Below are 18,891 nucleotides of genomic sequence, written 5' to 3'. Positions count from 1 at the left end.
TACATATACTTTATTTCAGCCTGCTCTAACATCCTCATCTGTTGTGGCATCTGTGAATTACTTTCATACATTTGAATCTATCATTTCATACGGAACATCTGTGTAAAAATAATTAGGCAAACCTTTAAACATCTTCTAGAAAGTCCGCCGTTGGTATAGCGATAAGTCTACTGATTTACAACGCTAGAATCAGGGTTTCGATTCCTCTCGGTGGACTCAGCAGACAGCCTGATGTAGCTGTGCTATAAGAAAGTACACACACACACATATCTTCTACAAGTTTGACAAAATTATTTTCTTTCTTCCACACAATATTCCAGGACATAGCTTTAGATACATCCTTCTCGGATCTTTACAAACCTAATGGATAAGGTAGATGCTCGATACTTGCTACAGTTCTCAGCTGGAAGGTTAATTAATGTCATTAAAGCTGGTTCTTTAACCCTTTCAGAAATTCCCGTTAAAATATTAAATATACTTCATCATAAATCTGGTTTCGTGTGCAAAAACTACCAAATATTGTGATTTTCACTTAATATATTAAAATTTAGTAGTATGTAACGAGTACAAATGGTGACGACATTGGTCATATGGACCCAAGCAGTGTTAACAGGGTTAAGCAGCAAGATGAGTAGCTTGTTATTTGTTATTCCACCGATTCACTCTGAATAGTATTTTGAACTGAGTCTGATATGCCTTTCATGGCACCTTTCTGTTATATTTCATAGAGTAATGTTGAAATGTTCCGATAAATTCAAGAAGTTAATTTAATAGTATTATGGCTGATGTGGTCCAGGAATATTCTACAATTACATTAGCGGTATCAGCTGTAGATAAAATAAGTGTCAGGTTGGAATTCCTGGATGGATGTAAAAAACAAACAAAGAACGGTTTGATCTTCCTGTTTACTGCATCATTTTCCAAGTATTATATTCTGTCACCTGTATTCTTGTTTTACCTCGTACACTTGCTCTTATAAAATTTTCATTTGTTCTTCAATTACTTTACCACAACCTTTCTCTACTTCAATGATGTATTTTTGTCTTATATCAGTCTTGTTGTTATAATTTTTCAGTGCATCCTCAGTAGGTTCATCAACCTAGTCTTTCTTTAACTTTTAAAGAAATCTTTAAATATTTTGTCTCCTTGCTGTAATTCCACTCATAAATTTCAATCTTTTAATTTTGACTTCTTGTATTTTTCATAATTCTTCTTTGTACTGTTTATTATTCTGTTACTTTCTCCTGGTTTTTCTGTCCAATGTGCCACAGTCTTTAAAAATTCTTATCTCATTCTGTGTTCGTTTGGCCATCTTGAAGTTCAGTACACTACTGGTTTGTTTTTTTCTCACAAAAATAACTCTACTTCTGATGTCACAGTTGTAACATATCCTAACACCGTGCAGGTCCTTTTAGGTTATGTAGTAAAGATAATACAAAGTACGTCCCTTATAACGATAAAAATCCCGACATGGCCAGGTGGTTAAGGCACTCGACTCGTAATCCGAGGGTCGCGGGTTCGAATGACCATCACACCAAACATGCTCGCCATTTCAGACATAAAAGCTTTATAATGTGACGGTTGATCCAACTATTCGTTGGTGAAAGAGTAGACCAAGAACTGGCGGTAAGTGGTGATCACTAGATGCCTTCTTTCTAGTCTTACACTGCTAAATTAGGGACGGCTAGCGCAGATAGTCCTCGTGTAGCTTTGCGCGAAATTCATACAAAAAAAGCAAACCCCCTGGAGAATATCGTTTAAATTTAAACATTAAAAATACAACAGGCAGCTTGTGTATGAACTTAACATATTTAGTGTGTAGTGTGGCTCTCAACAGGCAGCTTGTGTGTGAACTTAACATATTTAATGTGTAGTGTGGCTCTCAACAGGCAGCTTGTGTGTGAACTTAACATATTTAGTGTGTAGTGTGGCTCTCAACAGGCAGCTTGTGTGTGAACTTAACATATTTAGTGTGTAGTGTGGCTCTCAACAGGCAGCTTGTGTATGAACTTAACATATTTAGTGTGTAGTGTGGCTCTCAACAGGCAGCTTGTGTATGAACTTAACATATTTAGTGTGTAGTGTGTCTCTCAACAGGCAGCTTGTGTATGAACTTAACATATTTAGTGTGTAGTGTGGCTCTCAACAGGCAGCTTGTGTGTGAACTTAACATATTTAGTGTGTAGTGTGGCTCTCAACAGGCAGCTTGTGTGTGAACTTAACATATTTAGTGTGTAGTGTGGCTCTCAACAGGCAGCTTGTGTGTGAACTTAACATATTTAGTGTGTAGTGTGGCTCTCAACAGGCAGCTTGTGTCTGAACTTACCATATTTAATGTGTAGTGTGGCTCTCAACAGGCAGCTTGTGTGTGAACTTAACATATTTAGTGTGTAGTGTGGCTCTCAACAGGCAGCTTGTGTGTGAACTTAACATATTTAGTGTGTAGTGTGGCTCTCAACAGGCAGCTTGTGTATGAACTTAACATATTTAGTGTGTAGTGTGGCTCTCAACAGGCAGCTTGTGTATGAACTTAACATATTTAGTGTGTAGTGTGGCTCTCAACAGGCAGCTTGTGTATGAACTTAACATATTTAGTGTGTAGTGTGGTTCTCAACAGGCAGCTTGTGTATGAACGTAACATATTTAGTGTGTAGTGTGGCTCTCAACAGGCAGCTTGTGTGTGAACTTAACATATTTAGTGTGTAGTGTGGCTCTTAACAGGCAGCTTGTGTGTGAACTTAACATATTTAGTGTGTAGTGTGGCTCTCAACAGGCAGCTTGTGTGTGAACTTAACATATTTAGTGTGTAATGTGGTTCTCAACAGGCAGCTTGTGTGTGAACTTAACATATTTAGTGTGTAGTGTGGCTCTCAACAGGCAGCTTGTGTGTGAACTTAACATATTTAGTGTGCGGTGTGGCTCTCAACAGGCAGCTTGTGTGTGAACTTAACATATTTAGTGTGTAGTGTGGCTCTCAACAGGCAGCTTGTGTGTGAACTTAACATATTTAGTGTGTAGTGTGGCTCTCAACAGGCAGCTTGTGCATGAACTTAACATATTTAGTGTGTAGTGTGGCTCTCAACAGGCAGCTTGTGTGTGAACTTAACATATCTAGTGTGTAGTATGGCTCTCAACAGGCAGCTTGTGTGTGAACTTAACATATTTAGTGTGTAGTGTGGCTCTCAACAGGCAGCTTGTGTATGAACTTAACATATTTAGTGTGTAGTGTGGCTCTCAACAGGCAGCTTGTGTGTGAACTTAACATATTTAGTGTGTGGTGTGGCTCTTAACAGGCAGCTTGTGTGTCAACTTAACATATTTAGTGTGCAGTGTGGCTCTCAACAGGCAGCTTGTGTGTCAACTTAACATATTTAATGTGTAGTGTGGCTCTCAACAGGCAGCTTGTGTGTCAACTTAACATATTTAGTGTGTTAGTGTGGCTCTCAACAGGCAGCTTGTGTATGAACTTAACATATTTAGTGTGTAGTGTGGCTCTCAACAGGCAGCTTGTGTGTCAACTTAACATATTTAGTGTGTTAGTGTGGCTCTCAACAGGCAGCTTGTGTATGAACTTAACATATTTAGTGTGTAGTGTGGCTCTCAACAGGCAGCTTGTGTTTGAACTTAACATATTTAGTGTGTAGTGTGGCTCTCAACAGGCAGCTTGTGTGTGAACGTAACATATTTAGTGTGTAGTGTGGTTCTTAACAGGCAGCTTGTGTGTCAACTTAACATATTTAGTGTGTAGTGTGGCTCTCAACAGGCAGCTTGTGTGTCAACTTAACATATTTAGTGTGTAGTGTGGCTCTCAACAGGCGGCTTGTGTGTCAACATAACATATTTAGTGTGTAGTGTGGCTCTCAACAGGCAGCTTGTGTGTCAACTTAACATATTTAGTGTGTAGTGTGGCTCTCAACAGGCAGCTTGTGTGTCAACTTAACATATTTAGTGTGTAGTGTGGCTCTCAACAGGCAGCTTGTGTGTGAGCTTAACATATTTAGTGTGTAGTGTGGATCTCAACAGGCAGCTTGTGTGTCAACTTAACATATTTAGTGTGTAGTGTGACTCTCAACAGGCAGCTTGTGTGTCAACTTAACGTATTTAGTGTGTACTGTGGCTCTCTTTCCAGAAGATAATGGTTTGAACATAATGTTTCTTTCGTTTCATGTTTCTCTAATGTAATCTAACATACAAGACTACATTAAGAACTTTAATTATTTTTATGTTGGTTGGATTTTGCGCAAAACTATTTGCAGACTAGCTGCGTGAGCAGTCCATAATTTGCAAGTGATAGTGCAGTCAAAGCTTTTCACCCTCAAGTGTTGAACTACTTTAACGAAACAGTGGTATTGACTGTCCCCAATAATGTCCCAAACACTGAAAGAGCAAATGTATGCGGTGACGGAATTCGAACTCGTAACCCAAAGGTTTGGAGTCTAATGCCTTAATGTCACCCGCTAGGACAGAGGTAAGTCTACGGATTTACAGCGCTGAAATAAGGAGTTCGGATCCCCTCAGTAGACACAGAAGGTAGCCAGATGTGGCTTTACTAGAATAAAACATAAACTAATTCTGTAACCATCAAGCCATACTAGGGTTATTTTTATAAATATTTGGATATCACAAATCTATTTAAACATTTTCTGACGAGGTAATTTGCGAAGAAAGTCATTAGAATTTTTAGGTATTTTGGATGTGGGTTATAAAAAAAAATCTGAAATCGACATCTAGCATACGGAGTATACAAGAATTGTGTTGAAATATATCTGTTTATCAAACTATTATTTAAGTGATTGCATTGTGAGAAATAAAACACTTTTAGGATCAAAAATTAACCATTTTTTTCTGTTGTTCAGTATAGTCAGCCAAGCGTATTGCGTTTATTAATATAACATGCATGTATCAAAGGAAATTAACCTACTTTACATTGTCTCACGATTGTTGCTCATAACAGTGAACTTGGTGCCTGTGGTGCCTCGACATAAATTTTTCGTCACAAACTACGGGATATCGGAACAAAAACCTTTAAACAGAACACCTAGCTGGGGAAAAAATTATACATAATATTTTTATTCGACACTCTAGTATAGACGAATGTTTAAAACGCCGCTTGTCGTAAAGTAAGTCAGGGTTCCTGCGACCCCACTACAAAACGCGTGCGCTAATGACCTAGTTTTGACGTACATCAACCAAGCTAGTTACCTTTTGTGTCTCGTCAACCTAACTTCTAGTGACCCAACCTTGCCCTTACTTTTAACAGTTTAGGTTAACAGTTCATTTCCAAATGGTCGGGAGAAATATATTAAACGGAGCAGTAAATACACAGTTATTATTAAAAGCATTTGATGTTTACGGTATTATGGTTCACGTAAAAGACTTTTTTCAATGATTAATTTAACACATGACAAGCGGTGACTCAATAACGTTGCACTACTAGCAAAAAAGAAGTGGTTTCTGCCTTTGCGTGGTGTTTTAATGTGATAACATACATTTAAAATCTCTGAAGTTGTATTCATGTTTACCTTTGAAAAGTAACAGAAGCGCTGTAATTTAAAATTTTCAAACGTTTAAATTCGAACAAAATACGTCGTTTGTTATTTTAATCAGCCTAGCCGTTTCAAACTAGCTTGAAAGGGCAGCCGCATAATCAGAATTTCTAGCGCGTGACGCTTCTCGTTTATGATTCGAGGTTAGAACGTTTGTAGCTCTTCGTTGGAGCGGTGTTGTTTTACTCTTACCCTGTGTACGTGTGTTTATGGCCTACTGAAACATCTTGATGTGTTTTCCGATCTTCGTTGTTTTTATTAAGATTATTCTTTTTTATGATAAATTAAATGAATTAAAACCGTCTTCGTCTTAAAATCTTAAATCCAAAATTAAGTGTAGACAATGTCTGCCGATCGTTCGCTTCCAAGTTCTTCAAGAGCAACAACAAGCAGTGACCGCGGAAACGACACTCAATTAGCTGCCTCAACAGTTCAAGATCGGGAATTTGAACAAAAAGAACAAAAAATAAATCCTAAATTGTCAAAAGCTCTCAGCACTAGTGCTAAAAGGTGAGAATGTGGATACAGTTTTACCGTCAAATAATAATTAAAATTTTAAAATGAGGTTGACTGTTTTGTGCTGGATAATTTACGTGTAAACAACAATGACAAGTATAATTCGGTGCTAGTAATATAAGGCTTTACTAAGTAATCTTTCACAGCCTTTCTCAATGATACGTAATTTAAGAATCTTAGGCCTACTTGTCTAAGGCTTGTAATCTTCTAAGGCTTCTGTTTCTGTATCGTTGTAAAGACGTTAAGTTAGCTCTAATGCACAAGTCACACCCACTGTTTATTTTTACACCTGGCGTGGTTAATAACTCTAATTCTAAAAGGTGGCACTGGATCAGTGGGTGTTATTCTTACTCTACGTTTACTCATAGTGTTGAAAAACCAGACAAGTGTCTGGTTTTAGTGCTTTTCTGATTTTAGTGTTAAGTAGCATGATACCTGGGTGGTAGGAACAATAGGTGGTTTTCAAAACAATTTCAACTTTCCATTTAATAGGTACTGACCGAAAATAAAATGTAGATAATTGAGTATAGTTATTTCCAGTATAAACTTAATAATAATAAAGTACAAGTATTTTATAAACAATATTTTAGTTAAAACAAAATTTTTTATTGTATAAATCAGAATTATTTCAGTAAGAGAATGCAATAATTTATTTATTTTGAAAAGCCACAGAACTTCATTAAGTTTGTATCAACAATCTAGGATCCAGAAAGAACTGGCGGAAATTACACTTGATCCACCACCAAATTGCAGGTAGGATAAACATGTTCATGTTCATACATGTTCTTATGTATTTAAATAAATTGTAGAATAACTAACACTATTCACAGTTTCTAACAGGCATGTACTATTAAATAGTTGGATGTGTAACCCATGTTATAGAAGAGCTAACGGTAGTCACAGTTTGTAACAGGCATGCACTAGTAATGGTTGGATGTATGTATGATCTATGTTGTAGAAGAGCTAATGGTAGTCACAGTTTGTAACATACATGTACTATTAATGGCTCGACATGTAACCCTTGCTGTAGAAAAGTTAACAGTAGTCACAGTTTGTAACAGCTATGTGCTATTAATGGTTGAATGTGTAACATGTTGTAGAAGAGGTAATCTCGTCACAGTTTGTAACAGCAGAGATGCCAGCCATTACGATTTTGGTGTATACATTTCTACTATACGCTCATACAGACAAATATTACGACTTGTTGCAGCTCCCAAATTATGATATATTAGATAGGCCTATACAACAAAGTGATAAATTGTTCCCCCAGGTCTTGAAAGGGGTGAAAAGAAAATTTCTAGTGAGATACAAATACATTTTGATGATAAATAAAAGACATAGTCCAAATGGCTACTTGCGATAGTCATGTTTGTGCTTGAAATAATAAATTATATTTGTATCTCCGACGTCTACCAATAGTTTGAATGCGGTGCTTCTCCATACTGGGTACGTGGGGGAATCCATAGTTACGTCATCAGTGCTTGTCAGCCAATCAGCGCTCGCGTAGATGAGTATTTCACGTTTTCTAAGCGGCATAGAAACACCAATGTGATCGTTCACAAGTTCGAAAAAAAGAGATCTCGTTCACCAGATTGTCTTGTTTCTGGCAAGTCTAAAAGGACTAAAACTGTAAAAGGGCTCTGTCTACAATGATTATGCTCAGTCATTTGAAATAGTTGGCATCTGTGTAACAGACATGTACCATTACTGATTGGATGTGTAACACATGTTGTAGATGAGCTAACGGTAGTCACAGTTTCTAAGAGACATGTATTATTAATGGTTGGATGTGTAAGCCATGTTGTAGAAGAGCTAATGTCGTCACAGTTTATAACAGGCATGTACTCTTTATGGTTGAATGTGTAACCTATGTTGTAGTAGAGCTAACGGTTGTCACAGTTTGTTACAGGCATGTACCATGCGTAAGCAGTTACGTTTTTATTGGAAGTTTTGTATTTTTCATATATTTCAGTTGAATGGTCTTATTTTTACGTTGCTACTAATTGTTGATATTGGACGTTATGGGTGGTAATTGATTAGAGTGTAGTAAATCCTAGGACAATTAGGTTCACCTGTATTTCATACATCGTGTATTAAGAATCAATGACGTACTTAAGCTTTCTGTAGTTTTTAGCTATGACTGTTTTATGTTTTCTTTCATCTTATTTCAGTTTTGTATTAGTATTAATTTTATTGTGTTGCTACATATATATTGCATGTAATATTCCCCCTCACATATGTTAATTGATATGCTACTTTGTATTTGTGGTACTTAAGAAATATGTTGACTTTCTGTTTGTAACAATATGTGTTCCATAAATAACTTGAGGTGCGACAGAAATTGTATTATGGAGTTAAAATGAATTTCTTAGACTCTGATTGACTATACGAGAAGAAAGTGACTGAAGAGAGTTTTACAAAATGTAGAACAAGCTTTATTTACCAGAAACACAATAAAAGCATCGACTGCCCATGTTTTTGTAATAGAGCTCTGTAGTTGTTGGCCACTTCATTAAAAAACATATCGCATATCTTTTCAATAGAAGTTGATGTCAGTGGACCAAGTTGAAGTTGATAACTTGTAGAGATTGTTGATATTAACTGTCTCTGAGATTTATTAGGAAATGATTACACCTGCCATTAAGTGTACCCAACTATATGAATCTCAGTAATATTTCTCACAAGATAGTGTACGTGATGCTTAAGGGCAGTGATCTAGTTCAGCAGGTAGGTAGTGCGTAAATAATTTAGTCACTTAGCCAACGTTTCATTTCTATTGCTACGTACAGAGTTAAATATGTGGAAAAGTTGAAAATTCCTGGTAACACAAAAGATAAGAAACCGCTGATTTGCATATCGACAAGATTATATGGTGAAATTCACTTTTTATACTGTGAAAAGCATCTGAGTTGTTAATATCAAATTCAATGTCTTTAACTTGTATTCTACCTGTTATGCTGTTTATTTCAATGTACAGCCATCTTGTTATATAAAATGGGGACCAAGTGTTCTACACTTAAGTTTAAATTTGTCAGTTCGATTCTCTTAACATAAAAATTATTGAATTATCGATGATTTAGCTGTCACGTGAATGGCATGGGTCTCGGGTTCGAATCCTCGTCACACCAAACATGCCCTTTCAACTGTGGGAACGTTATAATGTGACGGTCAATCCTATGGTGGTGGGTGGTGATGACTAGTTGCCTTCCCTTTAGTCTTACACTGCTAAATTAGGGACGGCTAGCGCAGATAGCCATCGTGTAGCTTTGCGCGAACTTCCAAACAAACTAAAATTTATACTTAATACACAGATATTATAACATGAAAAAAGAGACTAGTGCGAGTCTTAGTGTAAGAACAATTAGATAATAAACTACAAACGTTGTATAATCTTCCATAAATTTTATCTCGTTTCCTGCACCTGTTTCTTAACATTTTAATTGTATTTTAAAGCTTTTTATTTGCAGAAACCTAATATAAAATGAGTTAAAGGTAATTGTATTGAACTATATATATAGTCCTGATTATACTTGTACATTAAATAACATATATTATGTACTGGGTTTTTTTTTTTTTAGTTCTCACCTACGTTGGTAGATGGCTGTGATAAGAAATTCTTTATTGTTGTTGTTGTTTTGAATTAAGCACAAAGCTAAACAATGGACTATCTGTGCTATGCCCACCACGGGTATCGAAACCCGGTTTTTAGCGTTGTAAATCCGCAGACATACCGCTGAGCCACTGGGGGGCGAAATTCTTTATAACAATAATAACCCATAAATTGATTACCACTCTTGTTTTTTGTTTTTCGTTGAACCTTCCTGTCACACCCCTTGTTATTGGCTGGATTTATAGTTTCTTTGTCGGAAATAGGTATATCTTTATGCTGTATATGTTAAAAGACTGAGAAATATGTTTGGAGCAACTACTAAGAAGGATTGGGTGTACCAATGTGGAAACTTTGATATTGAAAATATGAAACACTCGAAAGTAAGAATCACTGTATCTTTCTTTCTTTGCACGACTTGAGTAAAAAATCAAAATTTCTAAACTGGATTTCTACTTTTGGTTAGTTCTAACCTGTTAAAATGTTTCGTGCATTATCTAGCTTACAGTTTCCATAAACCAGGTGTGACTAGTAGTTAACATGCCGGACTGCGGATCCGAAGGTCCGAGATGGGGATATAATATTCAGATTTAGGAACATATATTGTGTAACTTTGTGCGAATATGCGAACAAATTAAACTAAAAACAGTTTCCATAACATATAATAATAATAAACATTTTATTTGATTTATCTCAGTTTAAAAGTTTTCGTAGAGGTCTCTGTAATACAGCTTGGTGAAAGAAACACCTGAATAGATTACATATTCGTTCTTTGTTTCAACAACATCCTTGACTCGTAAGTAAAGAAGGATTTAATATCCAGTGCAAGCACGGAGATAAAAACGTAACCTTATTAATAAAAGCAAGAAGGAAACAGTATTTCATGTGTAACTTTGTGAAGTAGAAACAGTACTGAGAACAAACAAAAAGAGAAGGAATACCAGTTTCTTATTTAGATCTTAACAGTTGAATAGTTACTTGTGCTAACCTTCCGAAATTGTCAGCTGCCCGACCAGAGGGATGACATGTAGTGGTAAGTACCTCACCACCCACTCTTGTCTGGAAGAAAAACGCCCATTTTATTGTGGAAACAGGCTGTGAATCTTAATCAGTGATGACGAGACCAAACGAGCCGTTTTTGCATATAAAAGGCTGTGAATCTTGTAATCTCATATTCATACCCTCGGAACGCTAACCAATAGGTTCTTCCCGACCCACGAGTAAACAGAAACAAATATTAGGATCTAAATCTATGGTGAAACCAGAAATTAAACTTGTGCACAGTGTTAAGGTTGTTTGGCCGTGAAAATAGGGCAAAACACAAAAGTCTCTGAAATAAGCCCTTGAATATGTCCTTCTAATGGATACCCTGTCATTATTTTTTCTACACTCAAATAAACCTTGTATACTAGACAAATGAAACTGAAATAGAACTCGTGTTTCATCCATCAAAGAGCGAGCATGATTGGTGTGACGAAGAATCGAACCCGCGACTCTTGGATTACGAGTCGAGCATCCTAACCACCTGGCCTTGCCGGGTCGGTTAAAGAAGGAAGGATGCGGAAAATCATTGCATCCGGTATTGATTAATTACAAACAAATCAAACCAATCATATTTGTAGGAAATATGTTTTTTTTCCAAATCGTCTCTTAAAACATTACCTTACTCGCTTCACATTCACGCTTTCTGTTCCATTCTAACGTGTCTAAAAACATACCATAGCAACTGTCTTATAGCACGTGTAGTAATCAATGTACTACAGAAAAGGAACCTGAACAAATCACGTGATGGAATAATTTTATAATCAGTTCCTTATAAGACGACAAATTTCCCCAACATCACACGTCTCTAGACCAAGACGTCGATAGTAAGTGTTTCTTTCCGTTGGCACTGTAGACACCAGAGAGAGCAACACGGACATCAGTGTTTTATTACTATAAAGTTTCTAGTTCCTTGTATGGATTACAGATGTATACTTTACTTTAATACATCTAAATTGAATATTAAATTTGTAATAAATTTTGAGCATAAAAATAAACTCAACCAAACTTAGCAACTCTTGCTCAGGGCGAAAAGAAGCGAACATTTCACTTATAACACTTTTATTCATTGTAGACAACTCAACTAGTGCACGCGCGAAATACAAATAAAGCAACGTATATTTGGGTAGATATTCTGTGACTTTTGACTATATAACATGTTACACAGGTTTATGTGATTTCTGTATATACTCACTAAAGAAGCAAAAGTTGTATAAATAACAATGTCATATAATGTCCTTTTTCCTTATTTTGTTATTAAATCCATAGTGACCTCGTTGAATACTAATTTCACGTATTCTGCTTTATGTAAAATTATTTACTAAAGTTGTTGGTTTGTTTGGAATTTCGCGTAATGCTACACGAGAACTATCTGCGCTAGCCGTCCCTAATTTAGCAGTGTAAGATTAGCAGCCAGTCATCATCACCCACCGCCAACTCTTGCGCTACTCTTTTACCAACGAATAGTGGGATTGGTCGTAACATTATAACACCCCCACGGCTGAAAGGGTGAGCATGTTTGGTGTGACAGGTATTCGAACCCGCGAGCCTGAGATTACGAGTCGAGTACCTTAACCACCTGGCCATGTCGGGCCCTTACTTAAGTAATTGATCAAGTAGTTATCATTAAATTCACAGCCACAGGTGGATATAAAAAAGCGGCAATGCGCCCTGTTTAAAGTCCTTTATGACCAGAACAAATCTCATCAGACAGTTTCTAATTACCATACTGTAATGAAGCCAGTCAACTCCTGAGTGATGGATGCTAACACACCTAGACTTACACAAACATAATTGATCATCTTTATATTAAGACTGTAATTAAATGACAACATTGTAGTAGCTGTATGCATATTATACCCATTATTAAGTACACAGAAGTTAGTTAGGCTTACTGTGTAACACGAGAATGAGTGAAAACACTACAACAATACGTGAGAAACGTTCAGCTGCCTCAGTGATCGAGTTCAATATTATGACTACATTTGCGCATGCTCACTCATTGTTTTACTGGCATACGTCTACACACGCCTCCTTTGGAATAGGTCCGCGTCAGATTAGCTTACATTAAGAAAAATGTACTCGTATTTCAAATACGTATTATTCGAGTAAAGCTGAATTATTCGGTTGGAACAACGAGTGTGTTGTGAAAAGGTGTGTACGAAGACAACCTTGGTTAGGTTTGTCACACGATCCTGTGTGGTGCTATATATCAGATCAACATGAACAGAATTCTTGATTCATTTAATGTCTGCCATAAATACCGTGAAAGTAGCATTACACTAGTCAAAGTACGTGTGTTTAGTAGGCTTTTAATAGCAGTATAACGAATAAACTTGAAATAATTTAGCGACGTACTTTACGTTTTATAGTCATTGTAACAGCTGAAAGTAGGTCAGTAAAGCTTTTAAACAGATCGTAAAGGTCAATAGTGCGCACACTCATCTTACGGTGTTCCCCTTTATGAGCATTTGTTTTGTAACATTCCATCTCCCTTATCATATTTATGTGTAAATTGTACATGTTATTTTCTCATATGAAACGTTACGTAATAGTAATAATACTTGAATGAAAAAATGATTTTGATTTTTTGTCTGCACCATATAATAATTTATATACACCTATAATCTTAGTCACGTGTCTTCCTTGGGGAGGGTGGGTCACAGTTTGTGTGTCACAGATATGTATCTGTGTAAATATTATAGTAATGTTTATTGTTTGACCATGTAACATATTCACACAGTATGAATGGTAATTGTTGTTTGCTATTAAGCACAAACTACAAAAAGGGCTATCCGTGCTACGCCCACCACGGATATCGAAACCCGGTTTTTGGTAGTAGAAGTCTACTGGAGGGCAGGGTATGGATGGATCTTTACCAAAAATGGTACGGTGGTTCAATAGATCCATGTAGGAGTACATACACATATCCAGTTTTGGGTTTTGTTGTTTTTGTGAGCGTTTTACGTATGTTTTACCACAACTTCGCCCCTTGTTGATCAATCTTCACCAAATGTGGCATGAATGTTTTGTTGGGTCCAAGCGGAGGTTGTTACAAACTTGCGGTTTCACATTTTGTGTTTTGCAGTTTGTGTGGGCTTTGTTGTTGTTTTTAACAATTACATGTAAGGAAAGCAATTCTTCGTGTCCTAAGTTAACTTTTCGTTAATCATGAATTTACATAACTTCCGTCCAGAAGAGAGGTGCTCTAACTAGTATACATGTGTATGTGTATATATATAAAAGCCAGTGTGTGTTACGTCACGCTTGATACCACGAAATGGGAGGAATCGTAAAAGCCAAAATGCATTTATCTAGATACAATTTCTTGATTGCTCTTCGCCCATTACAGTTTTAGTGAGGAAAGGGGCCGTGAAACGTTGTAAGTATAATGAGTGCTGTTATAATAAGTCTAAAGACGTAGTGTGGAATCACCTTGCCTAGAGCCAAGTGTATTAACATGTATTATGAAACTAAAAATATCGACTCTGTTTTAAACTTAATTAAGCTATTTATTATATCACCAAAATTATGAAATAAAAAGAAACCTCTTTATAATTGTCTTATACATGTGAGATGAAGGTATACCATTCATTAGGTGGGAATGGCAGTTCTTGCCCTGTAATTTTTGACGGACTATATATTAGTTTGTTATAACTTAAAAAAACAAGCCGAAACAAAAACGATGCACTAATTTAAAAGATCCCAGGGTGTAAGCTATAATGTGGGATTATAAAATGTACCCTAGGCTTTGGAGGTGACTGCGTAAGTAGGACCCACATTGCGGTGGGGATACACTGTCTATCAGTCTTAAACTTCATTCTTCAGTGTCACATAAGAAATAGAAGCGTAGCAATAGATGTAGTAATAGAAATTAGGAGAGCGAGATGTGGGTTCTGAAGCCCACAACGTTCCACATCTATATGACCCTTCACTGCCTGCATACAGTTATGGGAAGATGACTGCTTTCCAAAGTATAGAAGAAACATTAATTGAAATGAAAATAATAAAATAATTAATTTTCCTTCTTCTTAAAGTAAGTAATATATTTTTAAATCATGCTTTTTGTGAGTTCAAAATATATTAACGTAATACTAAACCAGAGAGTATTTCCAAAGAATGGAGTTGATCACTCGTGTATCTATACAGCAGTTTGCGGATAAGCACTGTAAGCATTAGTTGCAAGTGTAACGGATGAGCCATTTTCTTTCCAGGTTGTATTTCTAACTTTCGTATCATAACAGGTTAGTAATAGTGTATGGCAGTGTTTCCCAATGCACAAGTACCTATGGTGGCACAGTAGATGGTCTTAGGTGGTACGCGGACACCTTTTTTATTTTAATAATTATGTACCTATTTTCATATGTATTAAACAATGCTGATAAAAATAAATTTTAAAGTGGTCATTACATAATTTGTTGACAATTAAACATTGGCTATTATTCAGAGGGCGTGCGCGTTATTTGGTCGACTCAGTGGCTTGTCGCTATTCACTGGTGTGCGGTATTAATGTCTTCACTGTTCTGAACTTAGATTTTTCTTTTGCGCTACTTAGTTTCTGTAAACTAAAATTCAGGCTTGTCCCACTGCAATTCGGCTACCAGTAACCATTTTCATCGCTGAATTTTATTCGATTATGGCTCAATACTGTCGTGATTTTTATCACACATTCTATACACAGAACCTCTGTCTTTTTCAATTTCAATAACATGTACAACGCCCTCTTTCTTAGTCGTAACGATAACAACAAATATGTGTATGTTTTTGACGTAGTTCATGTTCTCTACTTTAATGCTGCTTTTTACAGTTCGGGTTTGGTGTGGCCTAGCAGTTAGCAATTCCGAACTGTTAATTCTATGATTCTCTGTTCGCAACTTGTCGGCACAAAAAGACACACACACTCACTCTGCACTTTGGGATCGTGGATGCATCATAACATTGACTATCCGATAAGAATTAAACAAGAGTCATTGGTTGGTGCTATTAACTATCTGCCTTCCCTCACGATTATCAGTTCAGAATTAGAGACGGCTATACGCACGTAACCATTGTATAGATGTATGCAAATTTCTGAAACAAATTTTCACTCCTTTAAATAATGTTCTGTTTCTTAATCCGTGATGACGAGAAAACCCACTTGTAGAGAAAATTATATATGTAAAAAACAGCTGGTATGGATAGAGAAAGCACTAATAGAGGAGTGAACAACGTTTCGACCTTCTTCGGTCATCGTCAGGTTCACAAAAAAGAAAGAGGTAACTGACCGATAGCTGACCACATGTTTGAAGGCGGTTGTGTAATTGAGTGTAGGAATGTAGAGGGCATGTTTAGATGCTAGATTATTAATATAGGTCTAAAGGTGTTCCTTTGTAATGGTTTATTTTGGACTTGAGTTGTTGTGTAAGTAAGGCTTTAATTTTGTTTATGTTTGTTTTTATTTAGTATTTGAGTGTTTTCTATGGTTATGTTGTGTTTACTTGACTTGCAGTGTTCGAAAACGTGTGAAGGTGACTTTTTATGTTCTTTGAATCTGGTTTCAATTTTTCTATTTGTTTCTCCAATATAGAAGTCGTGACAGTTATCACATTGTATTTTATAAATAATGTTAGTGTGGTGTTTGTCAGTGTAGTTTTTACATAGTATAGACCTCAGTTTTGTGCCTGGTTTTTGAATAAATTTGGTATTAATTGGAATGTCATATTTTATTACTAGTTTTTGCCAAATGTTGGTTATTTGTTTGCTGATGTCAGGAATATATGGTATGCAGCAGTATATGGTTTCGTGATTTTTTGATTCGTGAGGTATATTTACTTTTGTTGGTTGATTTTTCTTTCTTTCTAGGTGTGTGCGTATAATGTTTTACGATTTGTGGAGGAAACTTATTGATGTTGATGAAGTATTGTTTTATTTTGTCTAATTCATCGTTAATTTTATCTGGTGAGCATAGTTTTATGGCTGTGTTTATTTGGTTTCTTAGTATGTTGAGTTTTTGTTTTGTTTCATGTGCTGAGTCCCAAACGCAAAATTAAAGAAGCCTTACTTATACAGCAACTCAAACCCAAAATAAACCAATACAAAGGAACACCTTTATACCTATATTAACAAATATGATCCAACACATAAGCACGTTCTCTACATTCCTACACTCTATTATACAACTGCCTTAAAACATGTGGTCAGCTACCAGTCAGTTACCTCTTTCTTTCTTTGTGAACCTGACGATAACCGAAGAAGGTCAAAACGTTGTTCGCTCCTCTACATAGAGTTTCTCTATCCATACCAGCCGTTTTTACATGTATAATAATTGTTCTGTTTCCTACTTTTCATTCATTTAAGGTATAGATAATGTGTTGCACTTGCTTACTCTATATTGTGTTTACTGAAGTGATTATTTTATATTATTTGTTCTTATTCAGAAAATGAATCCTCTTTTTCGACCATAATAAAATTTTGGTGAACTTGTTCAATCAGCAGTTTTGGTGATTCCAGTTTCGTAACAATTAAATTGAAGTGATGAATCAACAATTTCCAATGAATCTAGGGTCCATCAAGTTTCTTTCGGATTTTACATATCTTCATCAATATTCACCAGAGTTTCTCTTTTACTCATTCATCACGCTGACTAGGTTCGTGATACTAGAAAGAACTGACTGTCCAGTTTCTTAAGCTTGACTTGTTGGGTCAGCACTGACGAAGTTAACTTAGTTCATCGCCCTGACTATTGGAAATAGTCTCAAGTTCTGCCCAATGTGTTTCGCGCGATATTTCTTATATAGTTATATACTTTTTACTTGTGCTATATTATGAAGATAATAAAACAAGAGGACACAAGTTTAATATTTGGAAAAGACGAACAATAGACAGTTTTATTCCTTGTCCAGGGTAACAGTCTTATGGAATGAACTGCGGCATGTAGTATCAGAAGACAATAGCTTTCAAGACTTATAATTTGAGTCAGTGATTTCCTGAAAAGTAAAGAGTGCATGTGCCAGCTTTAAGAATCAAATGGTTCCTGGTTTTCCATGGTTATGTTATATATTCATTGAACTAGGGTCGTGGAAATTGACGATTTTTGTTGCAGCCCCGTCTTACAGTCCGTTGTAAGATGTCATGTGATAATACAGTTTGGAAAGTGGCATCTGTTGCAGCTAAAGTGGACCATTCTTTAACACTCTAGTCACGTTTTTTATTTGGAACATTCTTCAAGTTTGTTTCTATAACGGTCCGTATTTATGGTCACATTCATGGGGCCCGGTATGGGCAGGTGGTTAAGGCGCTCGAGTCGTAATCCGAGGGTCGTGGGTTCGAATTCTCGTCACACCAAACATGCTCGTCCTTTTAGCCGTGGGGGCAAAATTATTGTTACGGTTAATCCCACTATTCGTTGGTAAAATAGTAGCCAAAGAGGGACGGCTAGCGCAGATAGCCTTCGTGTAGCTTTGCGCGACATTAAAAACAAACAAAACATTTTCATCGCCTTTCTGTGATAGTTTTGTCATGCTTTTTTCAAATAACTTTGGTTATATCTTTATTCATGTTTCGGTTTTAATTTTTTTCATCTTTTGCCACATTATTTTCTGTGTGTTTTGTTTCCACGCTTTTGATAAAAAAACAACTTTAAAATGCTTTTAATTTCACTGCGACTATTAAAACAGGTACGTAGCCAGTTTTCAAATGTCATTCTTACCACTGATACTAAATTATTAGTTGTGAACACTTAACTTAATTCAGTATAGCATGATATATAACTCAGAAGCGCTCTGAAAAACGAGAGGTTAACTGATGAAACACAAATATTCAAATTTAACGACTCGTTTAACGTAGTTTTCTTAATTTAAGAAACAACTTGTCAAATCCCTGGTTCTTCCAGAACATAAACTAAGATTTTATCTTAAAAGTAATAACGAAAGCACCTGAGGAAAGTAAGATGCAGGAACCGAGAGGCTTCCGACATAACTCCTTAATTTAAATCGAAGGTGTTGTGTTTCTGTTAGTGTTGTTAGAAGTATTGTATTATGATTTACATAGCATGTTGATAACTCGTAGAAATCTGTTCCAGTATATTTGATTTTTTAACGTTGTAAGTTGTATACATGTTAGTCTAGTAGTACCGTTACGTGTTATTTTCCAGTTACGTTTGATGTGAAAAAACATGGCGTCTGCCATGGCGTCCACTTCGGG

At 36.2% G+C, this 18,891-nt stretch overlaps 1 protein-coding gene across 2 annotated transcripts in view; it reads left to right on the top strand.

Annotated features, from left to right (window-relative positions):
- Positions 1-5,193: 5,193 nt before the first annotated feature.
- LOC143239444 (ubiquitin-conjugating enzyme E2-24 kDa-like) overlaps positions 5,194-18,891 on the top strand; it is a 29,468-nt gene continuing 15,770 nt past the window's right edge. Inside the window, exons 1-2 of one of the 2 annotated variants that reach the window (XM_076480620.1) lie at positions 5,194-6,056; positions 6,765-6,815. In XM_076480620.1, the coding sequence (XP_076336735.1) occupies positions 5,890-6,056; positions 6,765-6,815 (218 nt within the window). In that variant the 5' untranslated portion in view covers positions 5,194-5,889. Of the gene's footprint in view, positions 6,057-6,728; positions 6,816-18,891 lie in introns of both variants that reach the window. The other variant, XM_076480544.1, reaches the window with a different exon arrangement.

The sequence above is a fragment of the Tachypleus tridentatus genome, chromosome 1 (genome assembly GCF_004210375.1).
Source record: "Tachypleus tridentatus isolate NWPU-2018 chromosome 1, ASM421037v1, whole genome shotgun sequence".
Taxonomy (NCBI): Eukaryota; Metazoa; Arthropoda; class Merostomata; order Xiphosura; family Limulidae; genus Tachypleus; species Tachypleus tridentatus.
This window is presented reverse-complemented; position numbering and strand designations above follow the sequence as displayed.